The sequence below is a fragment of the Pyrus communis genome, chromosome 16, assembly GCF_963583255.1.
Source record: "Pyrus communis chromosome 16, drPyrComm1.1, whole genome shotgun sequence".
NCBI lineage: Eukaryota > Viridiplantae > Streptophyta > Magnoliopsida > Rosales > Rosaceae > Pyrus > Pyrus communis.
Genome location: NC_084818.1, coordinates 16836640 through 16859868, shown reverse-complemented (window position 1 = coordinate 16859868; position 23229 = coordinate 16836640). Strand labels below are relative to the sequence as shown.

At 37.2% G+C, this 23229-nt stretch overlaps 2 protein-coding genes across 3 annotated transcripts; both read left to right on the top strand.

Moving 5' to 3' along the window:
- The first annotated feature begins 1513 nt into the window (after positions 1-1513).
- Positions 1514-5453, top strand: LOC137720994 (aspartic proteinase-like protein 1). 2 transcript variants are annotated; one of them, XM_068460123.1, is made up of 10 exons: positions 1514-1960; positions 2074-2212; positions 2881-3122; positions 3219-3446; positions 3560-3698; positions 3776-3846; positions 3950-4049; positions 4224-4284; positions 4393-4464; positions 4735-5450. In XM_068460123.1, the coding sequence occupies exons 1-10, from the start codon at positions 1644-1646 to the stop codon at positions 4968-4970; spliced, it is 1605 nt and encodes a 534-aa protein (XP_068316224.1). In that variant the 5' UTR covers positions 1514-1643; the 3' UTR covers positions 4971-5450. The 2 variants fall into 2 exon arrangements, with proteins under 2 accessions (XP_068316224.1, XP_068316225.1); XM_068460124.1 differs by having other exon boundaries at positions 1822-1960; positions 2847-3122; positions 4735-5453.
- A 13360-nt stretch (positions 5454-18813) lies between these two features.
- LOC137721569 (heavy metal-associated isoprenylated plant protein 23-like) lies at positions 18814-19797 on the top strand. Its single transcript, XM_068460663.1, has 2 exons — positions 18814-19094; positions 19354-19797. Exons 1-2 carry the CDS (start codon positions 18935-18937, stop codon positions 19653-19655), a joined length of 462 nt encoding a protein of 153 aa, XP_068316764.1. The 5' UTR covers positions 18814-18934; the 3' UTR covers positions 19656-19797.
- The last annotated feature ends 3432 nt before the right edge of the window (positions 19798-23229 follow it).

Below are 23229 nucleotides of genomic sequence, written 5' to 3'. Positions count from 1 at the left end.
TCAATGAAATTATTTATTGCTTCTATAAAAAAAAACAAAAAATAAAAAAAATAAAAAAAAATAAAAAAGATAAGGGTAAATTACATAAAACTATTTTAACTATGGGTCTAAACACAATCTCATACCTCATGTTTTAAACATTGCAATGTCACACCTTAACTTATGAATTCGTTGTAATGTCATACCTCCGTCAAATAAAAATTAAAAATTTATCAAACATTAATTAATTTTTTATTCTAATTGGTGAATGAGTGGACCCGTTCCTACCACGTCATTATTTAATAGTTAGATTGATAGAAAATTAACTGGGGTATGATATTGCAACAAATTCATAAGTTAAGGTATAACTTTGCAATGTTAAAAACATGAGGTATGAGATTATGATTCGATCCATAATTAAGGCAGTTTTATGTAATTTACTCAAAAGATAATTAGGAAGAAATTTGATTTTTATAATAAATCTTATCATTAAAGAGATAATTATTGATAATAAAATAATTAATTTTAAGGAATTGGACTTATTTTGGTAAACTGGAATCTTCCTACTATGGGCTCAAAAATTGAACTTATATCAAATTTCTTATTTTATTTTTTTTAATTTTCTTTTCTTAGTTTTAAATCATTTTAAAAATTAAAAGTGAATGATTAATTAAATAATTAACTAGAGTGAAGACTAGTGACACATGTCAAGTTTATAGTAGTGGATAAAAATGTTCTTAAAAATCTTAAAACTGGCTCTGGTATTAACAAAAAATTCAATATTTAAAATTGATGGACGTACCAAAATTTTCGGTTTCGATTCTCTTAGGGTACCAAATATTTCAGTACTTTCGGTTTGGTCTATTTTTTATTCGACTTAAATTACGTACCATTTCAGTCGGTTTTGATATTTCGATAATTTTTTTAACTCTTATTGTAAATTGTAAAATGAGCAGTCTTGCTCATCATCTTAAATTTTGATGAATGTTTATCATATTCTTAATTTATTGACAAGTGTCATTTCATTTAAACTTGATTAATTTTTTTTTAAAAATAAAAAAAGTAACATTTATGGTAAAAATTAATTAGAATTAAGTGAAATAAAATATAACAAATAATTAAATTTATGACAATCGTACACTGGTGAGGAGAAAAAATGTAAGCAATTTAAAATTAAAAGAAGGAGACGAAAAGCGCATAAAAAGGGGTAGCCAAGCGGTCCCCGCCCAGGTGTCACACATCCCTGAAACGGTGGACACGTAAAGACCCCCTCAATCACTCACTCACTTAAATTAATTAAACAAATTAATTCACTTACTTAAATTAATTAAACAAATTAATTAAGAGAAATATTGTTAGCATTTCAAAAATTTCATTATACACTTCTCGTATTTTTATATTTAAATATAAAAAATTTAAAGTCTAAAATAAGAATTATTGAAATCTCAATAACAATTCACTTAATTAACCAATAAACCAATAAACCATCATCATCCCATTCGCTTAATTAGACATTCCCCAAGAGGCAATAGGGAGGGCCATAGCTCTGTCACTACTCTCCTCCATCGTCCTCTTCCCCTCGTCCTCCACTTTACCCCTCTCTCTCTCTCTCTCTCATATCAGATCTCAAGCTAAGCTGAGGTGGTTTCTCTCTTGGAGTCGCCATGGCGGCGCGATCTCTGCTCTCTGCTATGCTAGTGGCGTTCGTGCTTACACAGCTTCATAGTGCTCGCGCGCTTACGCTGTCGTCGAGGCTGATACACCGCTTCTCCGACGAAGCGAAGACGCTTCGGATTTCGAGGAATGGAGACCCCAAGGCCTTAGGTCGGTGGCCGCAGAGGAGCACCATGGGCTACTACCACCTGCTCGCAAGCATCGACTTCCAGAAACAGAATATGAAGCTCGGCTCTCGCCGGCACTTCCAGTTCCTCTTCCCCTCTGAAGGTGGCAATGCGGTGTCGTTTGGCAACGACTTGGGCTGGTTTGTCTTAATTTCTCCTACTCTTATTTCATTTCACTTGGTTTTCTAACTTCAAAGTTTTCAAGCATATAGAATGGAAAATGAAGTTTTCGGAATGTCGATGTGCGTATTAGGTTGCATTATACGTGGATTGATATAGGGACGCCCAATGTTTCGTTTCTGGTTGCATTGGATACTGGGAGTGATCTGCTTTGGGTTCCATGTGATTGCATACAATGCGCTCCTCTATCCGCGACTTACTCTACTACTCTGGTAGGCTACCCTTTACCTCTAATTATGCTTCCATTGCCTTTTCAGATTTCTGTTGGCCGTTGCATGATTTTATGTTTTGCAGCATAGTTTTTGTATTTCATATTATAAGAACGGACCTTGCATGTATTTATAAGTAATTGGGCTACTCGCTCTATTTAATATTATTTGGTTGTCCATGTGCCGGACTTGAAAATTTGCCACGTGTGGGGGGTTGTGTTAAGAGTATCAATCCTGTGTTAGGAAAAAAGGGGATCTTGCATGTGCTTATAAGTAATTGTGCTGCTTTTCATATTGCAAATTAGTTTTATAGTGGAACCTCAACTTTCTTCAATTATGCCATGAACTACTTGCATCTTAATGTGTCTGCAAGAAAATTGTTAGAAAAAGTTAAGGCTCCCCTTCTCCCAACCCACAATCCTATAGAAGGTCCAGACCCATCAAACATTGTTTAATGGTCATCGTTTCGATAAGTAGAATCTGGGGGCTCGTGAGGTGCCTAGAACTAGGTTCGATTGGGTAATTCATGTATTTCAAGGTATGTGTAAAGGTGGAAGTGAATGGTTAGCAAAATCAGTAAGTCTCTTCTAAGACTTGTCAACAGGTTTAGCACTTATTTCCAATAATTGATTGGCAGGTGCTCCCTCATATTTGGGGCATCTATTATGCAGGATAGGGATTTACATGAGTACAGCCCATCTGGTTCAAACACCAGCAAGCATGTATCTTGCAGCCATGAGTTATGTGAATCTGGTCCAAAGTGCAAGAATTCGAAGCAGACATGCCCTTACACTATTGAGTACTACACAGAAAATACATCAAGTTCTGGATTGCTTGTGGAGGACATATTACACTTAGCAGCTGGCGGTGATGATGCATCAACAGCTTCTATTCGAGCCCCTGTTATCATAGGGTGCGATATGTCATTAATTTGTTAAACTCAATGTATAAAATAGTTCCATTAGTAATATGGAATTCTGTGTCTGATATTAACTTTTCTTATATACAGATGTGGTATGAAGCAAAGTGGTGGTTACCTGGATGGAATTGCTCCTGATGGTCTTATGGGTCTAGGACTTGGACAGACTTCAGTTCCTACTTTACTTGCTAAAGCGGGATTGACCAAGAACTCTTTCTCGATGTGCTTTGACGAGGACAGTTCTGGGAGACTACTATTTGGGGACCAGGGTCCGGCTACACAACAATCTACATCCTTCCTGCCTTCTAATGGAAATTAGTATGAACTATCCATACAGTTCTTTTTGAATTGCAACTTTAAGTGACAATTCTCTATAATTGCTAAGCTAAATTTTTTGTATATGCTGAAGCCTCCATTGTTGTTTATTTCAGTGAAATGTATATCGTTGGTGTGGAAGCGTGCTGTATTGGCAATTCTTGCCTTAAGCAGACAAGCTTCAAAGCACTGGTTGACAGTGGGACATCATTTACATTTCTTCCAGAAGCAGTGTACGATAAAATTGCAATGGAGGTACATTTTTTTTGTAAGATTCCAATATCTATATTTATTATCTGCATCGCTGATATACCTCTTCCATTTTTTGATAGTTTGACAGACGAGTAAATGCAACAGTTGCTAACTATGCAGGATCTCCTTGGAAGCACTGCTATAATACGAGGTGAGTTTTCATGAAGTTAAATGGTTTCAGAAACTCCAAGCCCACTTCCAAAAGTTGTGGGCACAATCTTATGCCATTATTGGGGTATTTTTTCCTAGAACAGTTCTCAAGATCTGCCCAAAGTGCCTTCTGTGACGCTTATGTTCCTTGCTAACAACAGTATTGTGGTCCATGATCCTGTTTTTCTGATACACGGTGATCAGGTAGGTAAACCAGCTTTTGAAATTTTTCATATAGATGTGAATTAAATTAAGTTTCATTATGTGTGTATCTGTCAATATGTGAATTAGCTTGGGTAAACCATTTCTTATCTCAGTTTTGAAGCAAGATGGAACCAATTGAATTAGAATCTTACAAATTAGGCCTTCCTGGTGCAGGGAGTTATTGGATTCTGTTTGGCCATACAGCCAGCAGAGGGAGATACTGGAACGGTTGGACGTAAGCATGAATAATTTCTCTAGCAAAATTGCAGCTTAGTTCTTTGATTTTTCTTACTTCCCCTTATCCCTGTTAAACATCTTGTTATCTGAGACTTTCCTTGTGCAGAGAACTTCATGACGGGATACCGGACAGTATTCGATAGGGAGAACTTGAAGCTAGGTTGGTCGCGTTCAAATTGTGAGTTCTCTGAATTTCTCGATATAGTACTGCCTACAATTGGTTGTCCTTGTCTCATGTGATGGGGGAAATGTCACTATTTAGCCGAAAGTGATGCTGGAAGTCATCAGTCTGGCATGAAACTTATAGGCCACTGGCTGATATCCTTTTATTTTTGCTAACCTTAAGATTATGTGACGGCTTTATGCTTAGTTCAATCCACTGTATTAGGATAAAATTGAAAAGTGAAAAGTGTAACTCTACGGTTGCTTACAAATTCACGCATTGCAGGCCGAGATCTGAATGATGTTAAAAGTATGCCCCTAGCATCTCCAAAAGGCACACCACCAAATCCCTTGCCAACAAATGAGCAGCAGAGCACCCCCGGTGGGTTTGCTCCTGCTGTTGCTGGAAGAGCTCCCTCAAAACCATCAGCTGCATCGAGTCAGCTCATCTCATCCCAGATTCCTTCGTTGAGATTATTGTCTCTACTGCTTAGATTATGTCTTATCATCTTCGTATTCTAGAAGGATGCCACTGCCACCTTATGTACCTCTGCATCGGGTTGACATCGACGTAGTCTTACATGTAAATCGGGGGTTTTCTTTTCCTTTTCCTGCCCCCGGAATACATAAAAATATAGAGCAGGTCTGATATCCATTGGCATCATTTTTTTCAGTGATCATGCGTCATTGGATTTAAATGGGGCTTCTAGGGACATGCATTGTTTGTAGCTTTTCCTGTATTAATATATATATCCTCGAACTTACCCGTCGTTCTCAATTTTTTTCCACCTTCGATCGGTTTCCTGGTTTTTCTTACTAATCCTTACGTGTTATTCTTAGGAATTTACTGTTGATGACTCAGCCACTCCCTCTCTCTTGGCTTGCTGGTTATATTTTTAGAGCGGAATGAGTGAAAAATTATGCATTTAGAGAAGAAATGTTGCCGGATGGATGCTTATGTTGTTGGATTGGGATTTTGGATCACACATTTAGCTAAAGATTAATCGTCAATGCTTTAGCTTCACAACGCTCTCTGATTTTTTTGGTCAAGAAATTTGTGCAAGACTTGTATCAGTAAATGTTCATCCAACACTCCCTGATTTTTTTGGTCAAGAAGAGAACATCCAGTACATTAAAAACTAGTACAAGGTTCAAAAAGAGGTTGGTAAACAACAACAAATAAAATAAAGGGAGTTCTGACGAAACACTTTCAGGACTGTTCACTTGTAATGAAAAATTACATTTTTACCTTTTCTGGATATTATTCACTACACCTTTATTTGTCATTTTTCATTAAAACTAAAGTTTTTTGGGACTTTTTGTTAGTTTTCCATCAAAAGGCCTAAACAAAATAAGAGTTGCAACCCAAGATACAATGGGAGATTCACACAAGCTTAGGTATGAAGTTTGCAAAAACAAACAACAAAAAACCCTAATCTCAAGTAGTATAAACCAAACCAGACCAGACCGCTGTCACTGTTACATCCTTGGACGAACCCAAAACACCGAACTGAGAAAGTAGACACCAGATCCAAGTCCCCCTTACGAACCCTTTCAAATATATATAAACAAAGTACGGGTATAAAGTGAGAGTGAGGGGTATGTTAAATACTCTTACTGTGGAGAAGGTTGTAGAACACTTGGCCTCGATGGGGATTTGGCATGTCGGTTGAGGGAGGAAAAGTGAGGGAGGGAAGTGGATCTGATATCCAATTTCTGATCAAAGCCTGTCGATCTGAGCACATGGTTGCGGTGGGGATATAATATCATGGCTAAGGAAGAGGGATGAGGGAAAATTAAAAGACAGTAAGCAGTAAAAGTAGGCGAAAAAGGCCAGGTAAAGGGCATGAAGCCCAAAACTGAGACAAGCTCAGGGGATAGTTAAGACTTGGTTCAAGAAAACATGAGATAAAATTGTCACGCCTCGACCTGTGAATAATGACTATTCACAAGTTAAGATGTAAGTTCCATCTTATACCTAAGGCAACTAAGTTTGCACGTCCCATACCATGCTTATACCACTTGTCTTCGAATACCTTAGAATATGATCTAACTCCCTTTCATTGCTTAAGCCCAATTTTTTATAATTAAATTCTCAATTTCCACTTTATTATATAGGTACTTCTCTCGACACTGACATATACAAGATTTCATTATTTTAATAAACAACTAATTGTATACTTAAGCCCTTCCCCCAACGTCTGACGTATACAAGGTTCATTATTTTATATTCAAGGAATTCTTGAGCCCTTGAATATCTTCACAACTCAACACAACTCAACTCCCTTTCTTGCTTTGCAATGCATATGTATATGTCATGTTCACATAGATATTAATAATCACATTTTCTCTAACAACCTGCAAGCTGCAACATAAATCAAACTGATTAGCAACAAGAGTAACATAATCATAATTTCAACACCAGAGTACTAATCTTTAACAACAATGTACATGATAAACAATAGGTTACCATTTCCATCATTTCCTCCCTCTTGTTTTCTGATAGGATTAAAAGCACACCACAAAGTAGCACACAAATGTCCTATTGATTTTCCTTATTAACACTATGATTTGTCAATTGTAGCATATGAAAATAAGGGTCTTTCCCGCAGAAGATTGTTTTATCTAACTACTTAAAATGTCACAAAAACAGGGCTGCTGTCCCTACTAGCCAGCCACCGAAAAATAATTATTAGACCGACTTACACTTATCTAAAGTCTACAAAATTTTATATGCAAATACTAGACACATAGAGCTACACTCACATAAATTTTTGGGATTTTTGGAGTTGATTTTATATTTAAATTAAATCGAACAAAAACAGGACAAAAACATATTTTAAGTAGTTCGCAAATTAAGAAAAACGAGTTAGGGGAATTGCTATCCACCACCAAATAATCATGCAAACATGTTATGTTTCATTCAAATTCCTTATATTTCCAGATGAAGATGTTCAAGTTGGCTCAATGTTAGAACTCAACCTATTACTCTTTCTTATGTAGTATGTTAAGAGAATGGTGTTTTCAACTTAACTTAGTCCCTAACATGCAATCTAGAATGGCGTGTTCATAGATTTAACAAGTAGAAATCATTAAGAAAGAAAAGAGTTTGAGTCATCACAAGGCATCGTAAGTACTAATGTTGTCTTACTTATCCTAGAAATTGGTTCACATGTTAATCGCAATTAACAAATACTACTCTAGAACATATGTAGGTCCTCATTTAACAAGAGCAGGCACACACATATTCATAGCATTAGAATCCTAGATATGCTTACTAAGTATGCATCCGTACAAAACACATAAAGAATTCATCAATGAGACAAGTAGTGAACCAATTTTCATCCATTCATAAAAGTAATTCAGACGAAATGTCATAACAAACTTGCAATCATATTTGGGGATTCAAAACAGCCCCTAACTACTAAAAATTTAGTTACACATTATTCTCAAATAAAACCAAAAGAAAGACATGGGTTTGAGAAGATAAAACCGAAAGAAGAGAATGCCAAGATTTCTTCCTTCCTTTCCTTTCTTCCCCAACGCAGCAGCGTTGCCTTTTTTCCTTCCTTTCCTTTTTTTTTTTCCTATCTTTTTCTTCTCTCTTTGCCGCTGCAACCTGTAGCCTTTTTCTTCTTGCTTGCTGCCACAGTTTTTTCTCCATAACTCACCCCACTAACAGCCATTTAGTGATGACAATAAGTGAGAGGAAATGGTAAAACAATTGTAACTCTTTAGGTAGCCTTTATGCCCATTACTCCCACTTAATTTTCCATTCCTCTGATATTTGAATAGGTGTCAGATAGCTTGTTCTTGGCTGCATCAGCTTTGGCTGCTAGTTTTATTGGATTTATTGCTTTCAATGTTTTCTTGTCAGTCACAAACTGCTCAGCCTCTTGGGAACCTTTCAGTGTTTAAACGGCCGTAACTTCTTCTAGAAAAATGATATTATCAATCCGTGATATGATCCAGAAAATAGACATCCGTAGCTCTCCAAGCATATAAGGCTCATTCTCTAATTCATTCGGAACTGTTTGCAACTTGCTTCCAAAGTCAGCTGACCTGCACATGCAGTTTTGACAAATTTGTTACTTAAAATCCCACTTGTGCTATTTTTCTTTTCTTTGCTTGACAAATCCTACAAAACATAAAAACAAAGTAAATAGTTCAAAAATATAAGGAACTAACTAAGAAAAGACAAGTAAATTTGATGTAAAATTTATATAAATATGAGCTTATCATTTTCTTTCTTCTTTTGCCACTTCCTCTATCTTTTTTTGTTCATGTCTCTTTTAAAAATTTATGTCTCTTTCTTCTACTCTAACACTTAGCCATTATTTTTAACTCAACTATCCTTTTTCACTCATCTTCTAATCATTAACAATGATATGTGTTCCAATGGAAAAGGAACAAGTGTTAAGTTAATCATGAATAAATGAATACCATGCAAGATGGATGCATGATCTAAGGCCATGTTGAGCTTTAGGTTAAGTTTTTCTTCCTAGATCAAAACACATTGGTAAGTGCTAGCCAAAATGGTGGTATCGTTACCTCGTCATTAGGGGTGGGGTGGGGGGGGGGGGGGAGGGTGGAGGAGTTGATGTCTTTTGGCTTGGTGATGTGGTTTCTGGGATGATGTGTCTTTTGCATCATCTTTCTCCCTTTCTGAGCTCATTTGAAGTGGTCTTGGTTTCTTCCTGTATGGCTATTATTAGGGGAAAGATCTCTTCCCCGGATGATGGGGTGGCAATAGACCTAAGGTCTTCAATGGTCCTTAAGTTCTCCTTGTTAGGACAAGTTTCGGGGTCAGGCGGTTTGGATTCAGGTTTATTGTCTCTGGAAGAACCCAAGGGTAGAAACTTCGAGACGAGCGATGGTGTCTTTGACATCTTTCATCCTTTCATCTAATCTGGAAAGCCTAGCTTGTTCCATGATTCATAGGTTCTTTTTTAGATCTCTCACTGATGTGCGTATCTTTAGGGCATTTTCCCATACTTGACTTATAAAGGAGGCAACTTCGTCCCTCGTGCATGTGTTCTAATCATGGGACGGTGTTCTTGACACAACTTCTACAAGGCAGAGTGATCTGGTCAAAAGGAATACGAGTTTGATCTTACTGAAAGTACTAATTGTTGAACCAAATTCGCGCACCTCCATGAACAATGGTCGAGCGCAAATCCGAATAAACCTGAGCAACCTGCAAAACAGTAAACAACCATAAGCAAGCCTAAGACCGAGTGAGGTGGGGGTGCCTACCAAAGGCTCCCTGGTGGTTAAGTTAGTGAATGATTTTAGATTCAAGCAATGGGCAAGAGAATTCAAGTATTTAGATTGCGTTACCATAGATAGACCCTAGATGGGTGTATATACTATCATAGGGAGAGAGACCTTTTTAAGATAAAATCCTTGTTCTAAGACGGGAGAATCCTAGAGGATATCTAGAAGTAGGTATTGCACCCTTTTAGGAGTTATGATTACTTACGACGAACACCAATCCCTAGGTTGTCGGAACTCCAAGACTTATAACATCTTATTATTGTCCATATCAGGATTAAATCACGTATCTAGCAGAACAGGCATAATTATCCAGCGAAGTTGCTTGGACTCCGCCTAGTGCCCCGAAGTAGAGTGATGGTGGCAACACTACTCCATTTGATACAACTCCGCTTCGAGCTAATGAGTTCATGATCAGACTTCTGAGGTAACTGTATTCAGATCAGCCTTACTCCGGCCCTAAAAAATCATGGTCCCACATCTGTGTTTTAAGAGAACTTGATTGGCAGAAGAAAAAAATTGAGCCTTTCAATTTGTAGAAGAGCCGTATCCACGAACCTTCAGTAAAGCGTGTTGATCACATTTGGTAGGCCTATTTAACTGAAGAATTATAGAGACAGAGAGAGAGATGAGCTGCAAGGGTGTAGAGAGAGATTTGGTGAATTCTGAGGTGTGTGTTATATAATCGGGTGTCGTCGGCGTTTGAATTGTAGTTTGGAGAAGCGTCCTCAGTAGCGGATCGAGCTCAAGTCCACTGGAAGATGGCGCCGAAGAAGGTAAGAGCCCCATTGTGCCCGGACCCTGTTGCACCATGAGGTGCTGTTGGCGAGTCGGGTTGTTTGGGAATGCAACCCTAATCGAGTGGTAAATTCTGTCCAAAGCTAAATACGGGTGAGAAACCGATAGCAAACAAGTACCACGAGGGAAAGATGAAAAGGACTTTCCATTGTGCCTTTTTTTATAGTAGTAGGGAAGGTAAACTCCTTGACCTTTAGGTATTACAACTAAAATAGGACATTAATTAAAAGATATTATAGAATCCCAATAGGATTTATACAATCATGTTCTTAACCAAATTAGGACTGCAACAACTTTCAGTTTTTTATTTTCTAGAAGCTAAAAGTAGTTATCAACCAACTAAATTTTACAACTTAAATTGAACTTAAAATAGTTATCAAACATACGTTATGCAAATAATATGTTGATAAAGGGGAATTTGTTACCTACACTCTGGCTAATTATTGGCATCATGCATCAAATAATATAACAGGGAATTTGGTCTGCTAAGGTTGCTATTGAAATGAGGAGTAAAATATATTTGGTATATGTGTATTTTAACAGTATACAATGTGGCTTATATTTATCGAAGAGTAACTTATATGGAATGTATTTACTGTCCTAGCATTTCATTCCAATTAAACAATGCCATGTGTTCGTTTGTCACCGTAACATTACATTATTGAATTGGAACGTCACGTGACAATAAATCCCTCTCTTATAACTTGTTCTCGATTTTTGGAGGTTTCTATTTGTATATTTAAGGCCATCATCATGTTGACTTGTCACATTATGAGGTATGAAAATGTTCATAAAAATGGTGGTTTTCCTATAGGATTACTCTAACAATAGATGTATCTAGTACTGAAATATGATAGAATTGTTGTGAAACTAATTATAAAAGTGGGTGAGAGAGAGTGGGACGACATAAAGAGAACAGAGGGTTTATCCAGTGTTTGTAAGAATTGTGTTTCACCCTTGACCTTATGCCTTTTTTTATACTAATTATGAACTTTCTTGCCTTACAAGTAATACAAAAGCCCATATGAATTTAATCTCCAAACTCTATTGATATTCCTACCTTTTTTTTTAATTTTTTTATTTTTTATTTAATTTAGACAGTCACATATACATTATAAACATAAATCACAACAGCTACATTTATTGGTACAAATTATTGGCCCGTGTGAACTGCTTGCAATTCCTGCACGCTTTAGAGGTGCATGCCTAAGTTATAATGTCTTTAGGTTACACAAAATTACTTCACTCATGATGTAAATTCAATGTGCTCATCAGTACCTGATCCGATCATCCAAGGTATATTAGCATGACGTACTTGTTCTATTCGAACCGTAAAAAAAATGCTCGAATGGTACGATCCTTTCATCACTCCAAAATGAAAGGGGCGATCTCGTAGTTCTTAGTTTGTGAAGAGAGAGATCAGTGGTACTAACACACTATTACCGTAGTACAATATTATGTAGAAAGAAGTTCACACGTGACATTATATCAGTCATACAAGAGATGACAACTTGTATGGCATAAGCATATTGTTAGGATGATGTTCTATACCAATAATAAAAGCATATATGTTAATTTTTTTTTCACATATCCTCACATTATTGAGACAAAATTTTTGCCCCGTGAACAATCTCTCCGAAATGTCACATATTGTACAAGTTCACACATGTCATACGAACATCTTGCTCCTGGTGCGTTCCTCATTGACCAAATAAACACCAAACAAAACCCAATCAAACGACTCGACGAATCTTGAAGAAAAAAACGCTTAAGCGAATAAATAAGCCTTCCACATTTAGAGGCAGCAGGCGCCTGGGGCTGCTTACACCCTCTCCACCGTTTGATTCTCGCCACGTGTCTGAGCATACGCTTGTGTTTTTTCTTTAGTTGGCGTTTCGTGGTGTTGTCTCCTTACGTGGGATCAATTAATAAATTGTTAAATAGGTGTTATTAACAATTTAATATTCTATCATATGCTTTCAACGGACATAAACATCGGGCCATGTTACTTTCTGATTCCCCTTTCAAACATTGCTTTCAAACGTTACTTACAATACCTTTTTTTGTATTTTTTTTTTCTTAATGACTAGCTGGTGATGTTGCCAAAACAGTCTAAATTTTTTGGAGCTAAGAAGACTCACGAATGCATTTCAGCTGCCCATGGCTACCATCGTGTTATTCACTAGTTAGAAATCAAACTTAGGACGTGTTGTGTGAAATACAACAACAACAAAGCATTTTCCCACTAAGTGGGGTCGGCTATATGAATTCTAGAACGCCATTGCGCTCATTTCTGAAATTCCTTCCCAACCATTGGGCCACCCTATAGTGGTTGATTACTTAGTATAGTATATGTTACTTTTAATTTAGACTTTGTTTGCACACAAGTCTGACACATCCCAACCCAGATTGTCCACTAGGATTTCGAATCGAGTTGTGTTGGCCGACACCTAGAAGGTAACGAAGCCACAAAGTATAGTGATGTGGAAAATGTGAATGAATTTAAACCTAAAAGTGCATAAATACAATAGTGCACTGTGAGCGGGAATGAACCCATTTCACACGTGACATCAGAGTATAAGTAAAGTACAATAGAGTGGATTGAGAATCATACAATCAAAGGTAATCTCCCATACCAAGATTTACCACGAATCCTCGTCGATAAGAAACCTCAGCTATTAAAACTTGGAGGGGCGAAAAATAAGGGTGAGTAGGCCTGAAAATAAAGTTTTAATAAAAAAAACCTTTTGAAAATGTTGTAACTCCTCGCTGTAAAACTTGTATAGTTTCCAGAAAATCATACTGCGTATAAGTATGAAATCAAATCCAAATCAACAGTAAATCCTGAAATATTCCAAATCACTACATATCAGCAACAACATAATAAAATCAGGTGCTCATCAATCTATGCTGACACACGAGTCAGAGTTGCCTAAGGCAACCTATACGACTCATAAATCAATCTATGATAACACACGAGTTGGAGTTGCCTAATGCAACCTGTACGACACATAGGCAACCTGTACGACAGTGTCGGAGTTGCCCATTATTGCTACCTGTACGACAATGTCGAAGTTGCCTATTATTGCAACCTGTACGACAATGTCGGAGTTGCATAAAACATAAAATTAGTCATGCCACAACTCAATCATTTCAAATAACACCATAAAGTCACCTAAACTTACTTGCGCATCCCGCGTTCACCTCAGCACTTCTAAGCATTCACAACAATTATATGCAGGTAATATGCATATGGATATGCCATGATGCAATCTAAAACTCAACCATATCATAGTATTTAAAAATATATATGACATGGCATAAAATGCATAAATCAATTTAAAAGCATTTGTGGAACTATCAATCATATATATACTATAAAAAGGAAAAGACCTACTCACCTGAAGTCTGCGCTAAAATTCCCTAGCACGAATATCGAGTCATCACAAACCATCGTTGCCTAGAACAATTATCAAATAATGTCTCAGAATTCTTATCGATAGAACATGTAACTTACATAAAATACATCCCCAATGACATTCTAGAATGATTTGAAACCTATTGACCAAAAGTCAACAATCGGTCAAAAGTCGACGGTAGGGTCCACAATCCTATGTAACTCAATCCAGAAGATCCGCACATCGGATTTCTGACCCGTAACTTCCAAAGATCCACATTATGCCTCTAGAACATCATACTAAAATTTTATTACGATCCAATGGTCGGATCTCCACCAATTGCTAGAATTAAGTGGCGGCCAACATTTTATTTTACGAGCTTACAAATTCAGTTCGGGAAGTTTCATATGTCGGATTCCCGATCCGTTAGTTCCTATTGTCCTCAAATATTAAGTATTATAATGTATTAAAGTTTGGTGATGATCCAATGGTTGGATCTTCAATTCATATAAGGATCAAGTGACGGTCTCTATCATAACTATGTTCAAATGATGAAATTTCATCAATCGGACTTCACATATGGAATTGGGGCTATCAAATTTAGCCTATGAAGGTCAGGGGATACCTCGGCCCACGCGCTGTCGCAGGTGGCGGTCAGCCGCCCAGACTCACCGAAAAATCCAACTATTTCCAAAATTTACAGGAATGAAGGTCTCAATGAGTAAGAGCAAGAGATATACTTGTGGCCAAATCTAATTTGGCTGGGAAAGGCTCCAATTCATCTCGAACCCATCGGAACCCTAAGAATTAGTGGCTTCAATCCGTCACTTCTGGTGCTCTGCCATCCCTATAGTTGTTTGGGCTTTGTTCCAGGCCTTAATGGAAGTCTAATGGTGGTGGAGATGCATGTAGTTAGCTTTAGATTTAGGCGATTCGAACACAAAGCCGTCGTACCCCACAGTGCAGGTTCTCCTAATTTCAAGGCCAAATCCTTTGATTTTTTGGGGTGTAATAGGAAGAGGGAAGATCATGGAGGGTTTTCCAACTAATGGTTTGATGTAATTCACCGGAAAAATGGGCGGAAAGCCGTCGCAAGAGTAAGGAGCCAATCGGGTCGGGTCGAAAGGGCACGGGTCAAGAATCCCCCGTTTCCCCTTTCTTTCCTTGCCTTTCCTTATTCTCTCCCTCGATTGGCCATCTCCCTCCCTCCTTTCCCTCCTTTCTCTCTTTGCTTCCTTCATCTCCTCCGTCCATCTCACTTCCCTTCTCAATCTTAGCCACACATGTGGCTCATCCCATTACTCCAGTTTTCTAGAGCCTTCCAATTAAATGGTAAATTATCTATTTTGCCTTCCACTTCACTCATTAATAACTCCTTCGTTATAACTCCATTTCATGAATAGTTTGCGCCTACACGTTCATGAGGTTGAGCTCTATCCAAATATGTCAACAAACATGACAGAATATACGAGGATCAAATACGTCCTCGAAAAATTACGTTTTGCCCCTAGGGCATTTTCGTCAATTCTCTCGATTAAAATAAATAAAAAAGTAAATTTAGGGACGGGTTGTAACAATCTACCCACCTTAAAAAAATTTTGTCCCCGAAATTTAAAAAAACACTTGTTCTGCTAAAATACTCAAGATAGAAAGAAAATGTATAAAGAAGAAATCAAGTTAAAGCAGCTGTATAAAAGAGATTGCCATTTCGTCGCGATTGGAGTTCAATGATCCCTCTTTCATGCTTCTAAAGTCAAACTTTCATTCTCCTTCAGTACAATACTAAAATATACAGTCCTTCATAAAAACATAAAGTAGAAAAATAGATGTATAACAATGTAACGTTGAAGTACATATATAAATTAGTGAAGTTAAAATAGTTGTACTGAAAACAACACCAAAAATAGAAAAACTTCACCTACACACCCTTAGGCGTCACGTGTCCCAAAGATTAGTGTGTGGTATCTTTGGGTTAAGCCCAACCAATAAATAAACAACTAAACGTAGACGGACCTAGATGTCCACTTGCTTAACGAGTTCAACAATTAAGTTCTCAATATCACGGTCTGCAGCCCGTAATACCAATAACTCACTGTTGTCCCAATAAATGAGTAACAAATTCCCGAGGATGCAGTTTTACCATCATGCCCCCCATTGGAAAAATACGCATAAATCATCCAATTAGCGCCTCAATTGCGCTCACGTACTGCCCTTCCGGGCGACAACGCAAAGAACCCACAATTTGTTACATTGTAATCTCAATCATTCAACTACCGGTTCACAATACTTTTCTATCAATCATGTGCTATGAATAAAATTTTCACAGTATGTCTCAACAATGCCATACTCAAAATAAAAAATTGTAACCGTAGTTACAACCAACTAAAATAAGGATAACTATGTATTACAACCATGCTAATTGTAGAATGGACAAAATGCAACATGTCCACTAAGGTTTGAGTAGTTCATTACAGACTAATCATTAGCTTAAGGGTGAAAATGTGGTACTAAACAAAACTTAGTACTCATAACCTTCGAAAAGGCTTCCCACAATTTGGAAATAAAACGAGTGCCACAAAGAGATGCAATCGTGATATGCACACTAAGTAGTCAAACAATGTAGTCCACGATGTCTTAGCGAGCAGCTTTATATTGAATTTTCCTCTCGAATTTAGCGAAAAACTGCATCGAGAAGGCTAAAAGAATAACCAAGAATCTGATGGTCAAAACAAGTCCAACAAATCCAGAATATAAGGTAATTGGAATTAATGTATAATATCTCGCTACCTTAGTAGTTTCTGGAATATTCAATCACCAACGATCAAGATTCATTCAGTAGAGTATTCGTTGGGTGATTGAGGAATTAATGATCACACTAAAATTTAAGCGTCGAGCAATTTTCTATATAGTCTGTCTACATCAAAAAAAAAAAAAATACGAGGTGCAGTTGTGTGGACACGTATCCAAGGATGATTGGAATGTCTTCCAGCACAAAGAGATGAATATGGAATCACCATCAGTGTAGATGCTGATCGAAGTGCCAGAAAATCCGACAAATTAAAAAATAAGTAATTTTACCAAGTGGTCAGAAATTTACTCCTTCTGGACCAATGGAACGTGGGGTAATTTGTCAAGTCAGTCAGTAATCACAAAACATCATCATGATCTCCACATGTGCAAGATACCCCATACCAGGAGCTTATGGTGATATTTTCCATCTCCATTCGGACACATAAAGTAATTATAACCACTCGAATGATTTCTTGATGACCTGGAAATAACATCAAACAAATACTTGCGAATTTCAACTAAAATGGAATAAGACAGGCTAAAAATAACTCATGGGTAGATAATGTTTTGGCTACGGTAAACGGCCATAATGTTTGCACCATCAGGATGATACACGATAATGCAAACATAGATGTTGATTTAGTTCTTCCACTACTGTTGTCAACAATTATCATTTTCATTTGAAAACCGAATGGTATTTCTCGGTGGAGAAACATGTCCAGGACCTTTAACAATCTTAGACTTTTCAAATACATTTTCATCTGAAATAAGCCCTTAAATTTACGTTTTTATTTATTTTAATCGAGGTAATTGACAGAAATGCCCTAGGGGGCAAAACGTAATTTTAGAGACGGGTTGTAACAAGTCCCTTTATCTTGAGATATTTACAGTCCGATACATTGTATTTTCAATTTTAGATTTACATTTTCACTACTTTTTCATTGGTTACAAAACTCTAACTTAAACTTAATGATATGTTTGAAGTCGTGAATGAGGAAAGAGTGACCAAAAAGAAATATCCATTTGCTAATTGGTGAGCTACACCATACAATACAATTTTGAAAGAGCATGCTTTACTAACTGGTTTGCCACACAATTACAATTTCTTGGAATATGATTACACTGAAACGAACACAACGAGTCGCAGATATGCCCATCTACAAAACACAACTCTCCTCTTGTGACTGCAAATTTCAAATAATCTTTCATAATCAAATTCTAATGATAGTAGAGAACTTAGCGTTTACTGACATCTACGACCCGTATATGACAACATAACTTCGACATGATTTGGAGAGGCAACGGTGCCCTCGTTCATAGCCACCATCGTCTCCCCGTTGCGATTCTATCAAACCTAAGGTACATTGGTCTCAGTATAAACTAAATGTAGATGGGGGCTTTTACCCGTTTTTGGAGCTAGTGGTTGAAGAGCTTCTTTTTTATTTTATTTTATTTTTATTTTGTATTTTATTTTATTTTATTTTGTATTTTATTTTATTTTATTTTGTATTTTATTTTATTTTAATTTTTTATTGTGGTATTACAAAAAATGTAATTTAACCACTTAAGGTGCTTTATAAAATGGAAGATGTCTTCAACTCGTGTATGTATGTGCCCTTACATAGTGGTGCTTTGTAAAGAGGAAGATTTCTTCAACTTGTGTATGTACGTACCAAAAAATGTAAGGGGATTAACCAAAACCAAAATGCAAAAAAATAGTAGTCTTGTATCATTCCTTCCACAACAAGGATACATGGTTTCTCTATTAAAAAAAACGAAGATGTGAAGTACCCATACATCGCATTTTAAAATTCAATCAATTCAACCTCTAGAAAAAAAAAAAAAAAAATCTGGGTTCCTGGGCTTTTGTTTCCTCCTGTTTGGGGTGGCCCACCACCTTTCCTCTGGTGATTTTTATTTTTTTTTCTAGAAAAAAAATAAAAAACAAAGAAAAATAAAAAGGCTCTATAAGAAGTAGGGGCTTTGTGTGAGAGAAAGACGTCATAGGAAGTAAAAGAGAGTTCGAGTGTTGTAAGGCAAGGAAAGAATCCATTTAATAAAATTGTTCAGCAGCGGCAACAGCAAGGGAGGGGAACTTCCTTCCTTCCTTCCTTCCTTCCTTGTAGTTTCTCAAGGGGCGCCTAAATTCTTCATATAATTGCTCACCAAGGGTTTGTCGAAAGGCATCGACTGAGGACTTTCGAGCTTAAAAAAAAGCTTCGAAAAATGGGAGTTGGAGAAACATTGGAGTACTTGTCTGATCTGGTGAACAACAGTGGGTATAAACACAAAAAGAAGAAGCAATTACAGACAGTGGAGCTCAAAGTCAGGATGGACTGTGATGGCTGTGAGCTTAAGGTCAAGAATGCCCTCTCTTCCTTAACTGGTATGTTCTTTTTCTGCATGTTTTTCATTTTCTTTTTTTTTTTTTTGGGTATTTTACGTCGCAAATTACAAATGTCATCAAATTTTGCAAGTTTTCTTCAATAAGCCGGACTACTCAGCAGTGCGGGATATTGACAATCAGCACTATTTTTTTTTTTTCCCTCAACTATTCAGTCCAGACTACTGAAGTCAGACAATCCCCAAATTAGACAAACCCCAAATTTTGAGCTGATAAAAGATGTTTGTTGAATGTTGGGCAGGGGTTAAATCTGTGGAGATAAACAGGAAGCAACAGAAGGTGACTGTGACAGGGTATGTTGAACCAAACAAAGTGCTGAAGAAGGCAAAGTCAACAGGGAAGAGGGCGGAGATATGGCCTTATGTGCCCTACAACTTAGTGGCACAGCCCTACATTGCTCAGGCTTATGACAAGAAGGCACCTCCTGGTTATGTCAGAAATGTGGACAACAATCCCTCCTCCACTGGGACTGTCACAAAATATGAAGACCCTTACACCACCATGTTCAGTGATGATAACCCTAATGCCTGCTCCATCATGTAATAGTAATACCATAATTTGCATGCATCTTCTAGCTAGCTAGCTTCCAAGCCTCTGTAATATTTTCAATCTACCCCCCATCCCCCTTCTTTTTTTCAATGTTGATTTTTGTTTTTGATTTCCTTTTATATGGGCATATGAGAAATTATAGGGAGTTTTGATTTCATATTCTTGCCATATTTCCTTTTCGGATTCGGAAATGGTCTTATAATTCAAACGGTTAAAAACTTTTGCCTACCACCCAAAACCAAAAGTAGTTTTGCAGTGAAATGGTTAAGAATATTTGCTTTGAACCCGAGCCACATATGTTCAATTCCGCTCACCTCGGCATTGCTTATAGAATAAGGGTTTAAACACACAAATCCAAAATCAACCTAAATTAATCAAGTTAATGTGAAATTTTTATTATTTTTTTATTTTTTTTAATTTTTTTAAATCAGTGGGTGGGCTTACAATAAGACAAAATCACGTAGCATAAGTGAGGAGCAGCCCATCTAGTGGATCAAGTGGATCAAGCGGAGCAGCCCATCTAGCTGAAATAGGTAAGGCAATTTTACAAGAGAAAAGATCTACGCTCCTTATTTACTCCTTTGCACTCCCACTCGATCAAATAAATCGAGGGTGGATGAAGGGACTGAAAAAAGACAAGAGAGGAGTGGAAGGGGACAAAATGGGGAGTGAAAATTGTTAAATAATGTGTTAGATCTTAGATGCATAAAATTAGATAGACTTTGGAACGACATAAAGTGTCAAGTTTGTGATCTTTACATGGTTGCTCCGGTCAACTAATGTAGGTGAATGTGTAGGAAGATAAAGATAGAGAAGCAAACTCAAAATGTATGTCGATGTGGGATTCTAGGAGCTTTATTATGATGTTTATATGTGTTGCGTTGTGATTGGCCTTCTGGTTGGGGACAAACTCTTGTGTTTCGGTGAGGGTGTCTCAGCACGAAACATTTGGTGGGTCCCTGAAGGTGTGGAGTTGATCGGTGCTCAATAGTTTTGGGATTGGTAAGTATGGTACAAACATAATGCAAACCCATGTCGGAAACTTAAAAAGATATATTACTATTTATAATTGAATGGTTTCCCTACTAATAGCATCGAAACCTTTGTGATAAAACTATATAGATGTTGTTCTGTGTAGATGATTAAGTTAGGATAATATCAGTGTAACTAATACAGACCACAAACCCAACTATAAAATCTTAACAAAAATAAATAAAAAATTCACCTCTCTTGTATAATATGTTGTATATTTTTAAATTACCTAAACAAGGCACTTGAAAAAGTTGTAGAAAAGTAGTTTTGGGTATTAGGTGAGACTAGTTGGGTTGCTATGAGGTAGCTATCATGGAAGCTTTATTTTTGTTTTGTTTTTGGTGACCATCTGCTGCATGATGTTTACTGTTTCTTCTGGCTTTTTGCTTGCTCACAGCTGTATTTTGCACCCACAAACTAAACTATTTAGTTAGTGCTAGCTGGTTGCCATATCATGTATTTGATGGTGTTGGATTCTCCTATTCATGGTAAACAAAGTGGAATTACTTCAACTTCCAACTCCCTACGTAATCCATCTTCCTGCACATCTTTGATTATTCTCTATATAACAAATTACATGCACAACGTGCGACACTAAAGATCCGCCAAGATTTTACACGACTTGTAAAGTACGTGTTGCTAGGGTTTATAATGTGTAGCTCCAATAAAAACGAGTATTTAAGCTTACATCCAAGATAAGAATTCAAATCTCAACCATTTCCACATATATCCAATGCCAAGTTGAGGTTCGAACTTCTTTCGCTTTTTCTTTTGTACCGACGATAGAAGAACATAGTATTCAAACTGTGTCACAGATTACAACCAAAAACTATAGGCCATCCACTTGCTCCTGCTTTTACACAGGAGGGCTCTCCAATGTCCATATATAACGTGTAAAAGGTAAAAAGTAGAAGTGTAGGCTCCTCCCCTACTCCTAGTATTCAAAATATTTGGCAGCAACGTCACAATATTATTCAAATCTGTTGGGTTGGGTTGGGTTCCAGAAATAGGTAAAGGAAATAGGCAAGGGCAGCAGATCCTTCTTTTAGGTTACTCAACCAATGAACCAAACATGAAGAACAAATAAGGAATCACCTTTCTTGCTTTCTTCCTTTCCCTTTTAACTTTTTAACCTTTACCTCTTTCTTTCTGTATCCTTTCTCTGATCCAGAGGAAGCGTAAAGACATGTTCATATGCCGGGGGTTACACTTGCATAAAGCAACCCCACCTCATAATTTCATGTCAAACTCATTTAATTTACCTCCAATGCTGAGAAAATCAAATTAATTATAAGAATCTAAGGTCTAATCGCAACTTCTTGCTAGCTAATTACGCATAATCACACCCCATTTACTATGCGCGACAGTTGATCGTCAAAGACTGATCATAACTAATTCGTAATTAGAAAACTCTAACCTACCCAACGACACAAGTAGAAATTACAACGGACAAATTAGCTCGAAGATGGTGTTCATCGGAGATGAGGCGAGAGCGTTATGCATTGAGCCGTTGACATCGACCAACACATGACGGGTGTGATCATGCGAGGCAGTACCATGGTTGAAGATGGTCAGGAAAGTTTAAGGGTAAAGAGTGCCCACAGTATAAAGCATAGAAGGGTAAACTACATAGAAGAAAGTGAGACGTGAGAACTACATATTCCCAAAGGAAGTTACTAGTTGATCAAGTCAGTTCTTTGAGTGACCCTAGAAACTACCAAGCCTACGTGGCGCACAAGCTAAATAGCTAATGAGTTAACTATGTCCTTTGGTTGAATGCAGGGCGCGCCAACTCGACGACCGAGCTTGGTCGACGAGTGAATGAATATGATGGTGGTAATGTTGAACGCGCTGTTAACTTTTATGTATTGCGACTACAGCCGAGTAAGGAACTTGTCTGTAATAACCATATGATTGAGTTAGTTAGAGGTTGTTAGTGAGGGTATTTGGGTCTTTTGCAATAGGCCTAATGACTATAAAAAGGAAGTTGTAGAGATCATTTTCTGTTAAGTTGTATTCGACTATTGTGATAAATACAGAGAACATTTCCTTCATCTTCTTTCCTTGTTCATCTTTCTGCCATTGTTTCTTTCTTCAATCTTTCATAGATTCATAGGTTAGCATGGTATTTCAATGTAGTTAACAGTCTCGACCTTTGGGTTCTAGAGCCTAAAGACAAGGCTGTTAGTTTCTTCGAAGTTTAAGAATCGTCGGTGTCGGGCTCGGCTGTTGTAATTATATTTGTGCAAATACAAGTGCACCAACCAGATTGTACAGACACAAATACTCAAAAGAGATAAGTGTCCTGATTGTCAATGTGGTTCGACTGTCAAGACGCTGGACTCTAAAATGTACTTATGAGTATCCAATCATAAAATAAGTTCGGTGTTCAATATGCTAGACGATGTAACTTGGTAACACCTCACTTTATTGAGAAGGCTAATAAAGTGACCTCTTCCAACAAGGACTCAAAGATTCCTTGTAGACCGAGACTTGAATAAATAACCAGTTCGTCTCGAAGCAGTGTTGTTAAGAC

Excerpts from the sequence above, each read along its gene's own strand:
- LOC137720994 (XM_068460123.1), top strand. The coding sequence starts at position 1,644 with ATGGCGGCGCGATCTCTGCTCTCTGCTATGCTAGTGGCGTTCGTGCTT. Across the intron at positions 3,447-3,559 it reads CTGCCTTCTAATGGAAATTA|TGAAATGTATATCGTTGGTG; the intron begins GTATGAACTATC and ends TGTTTATTTCAG. Across the intron at positions 4,285-4,392 it reads AGATACTGGAACGGTTGGAC|AGAACTTCATGACGGGATAC; the intron begins GTAAGCATGAAT and ends TTCCTTGTGCAG.
- LOC137721569 (XM_068460663.1), top strand. The coding sequence starts at position 18,935 with ATGGGAGTTGGAGAAACATTGGAGTACTTGTCTGATCTGGTGAACAAC. Across the intron at positions 19,095-19,353 it reads TGCCCTCTCTTCCTTAACTG|GGGTTAAATCTGTGGAGATA; the intron begins GTATGTTCTTTT and ends AATGTTGGGCAG.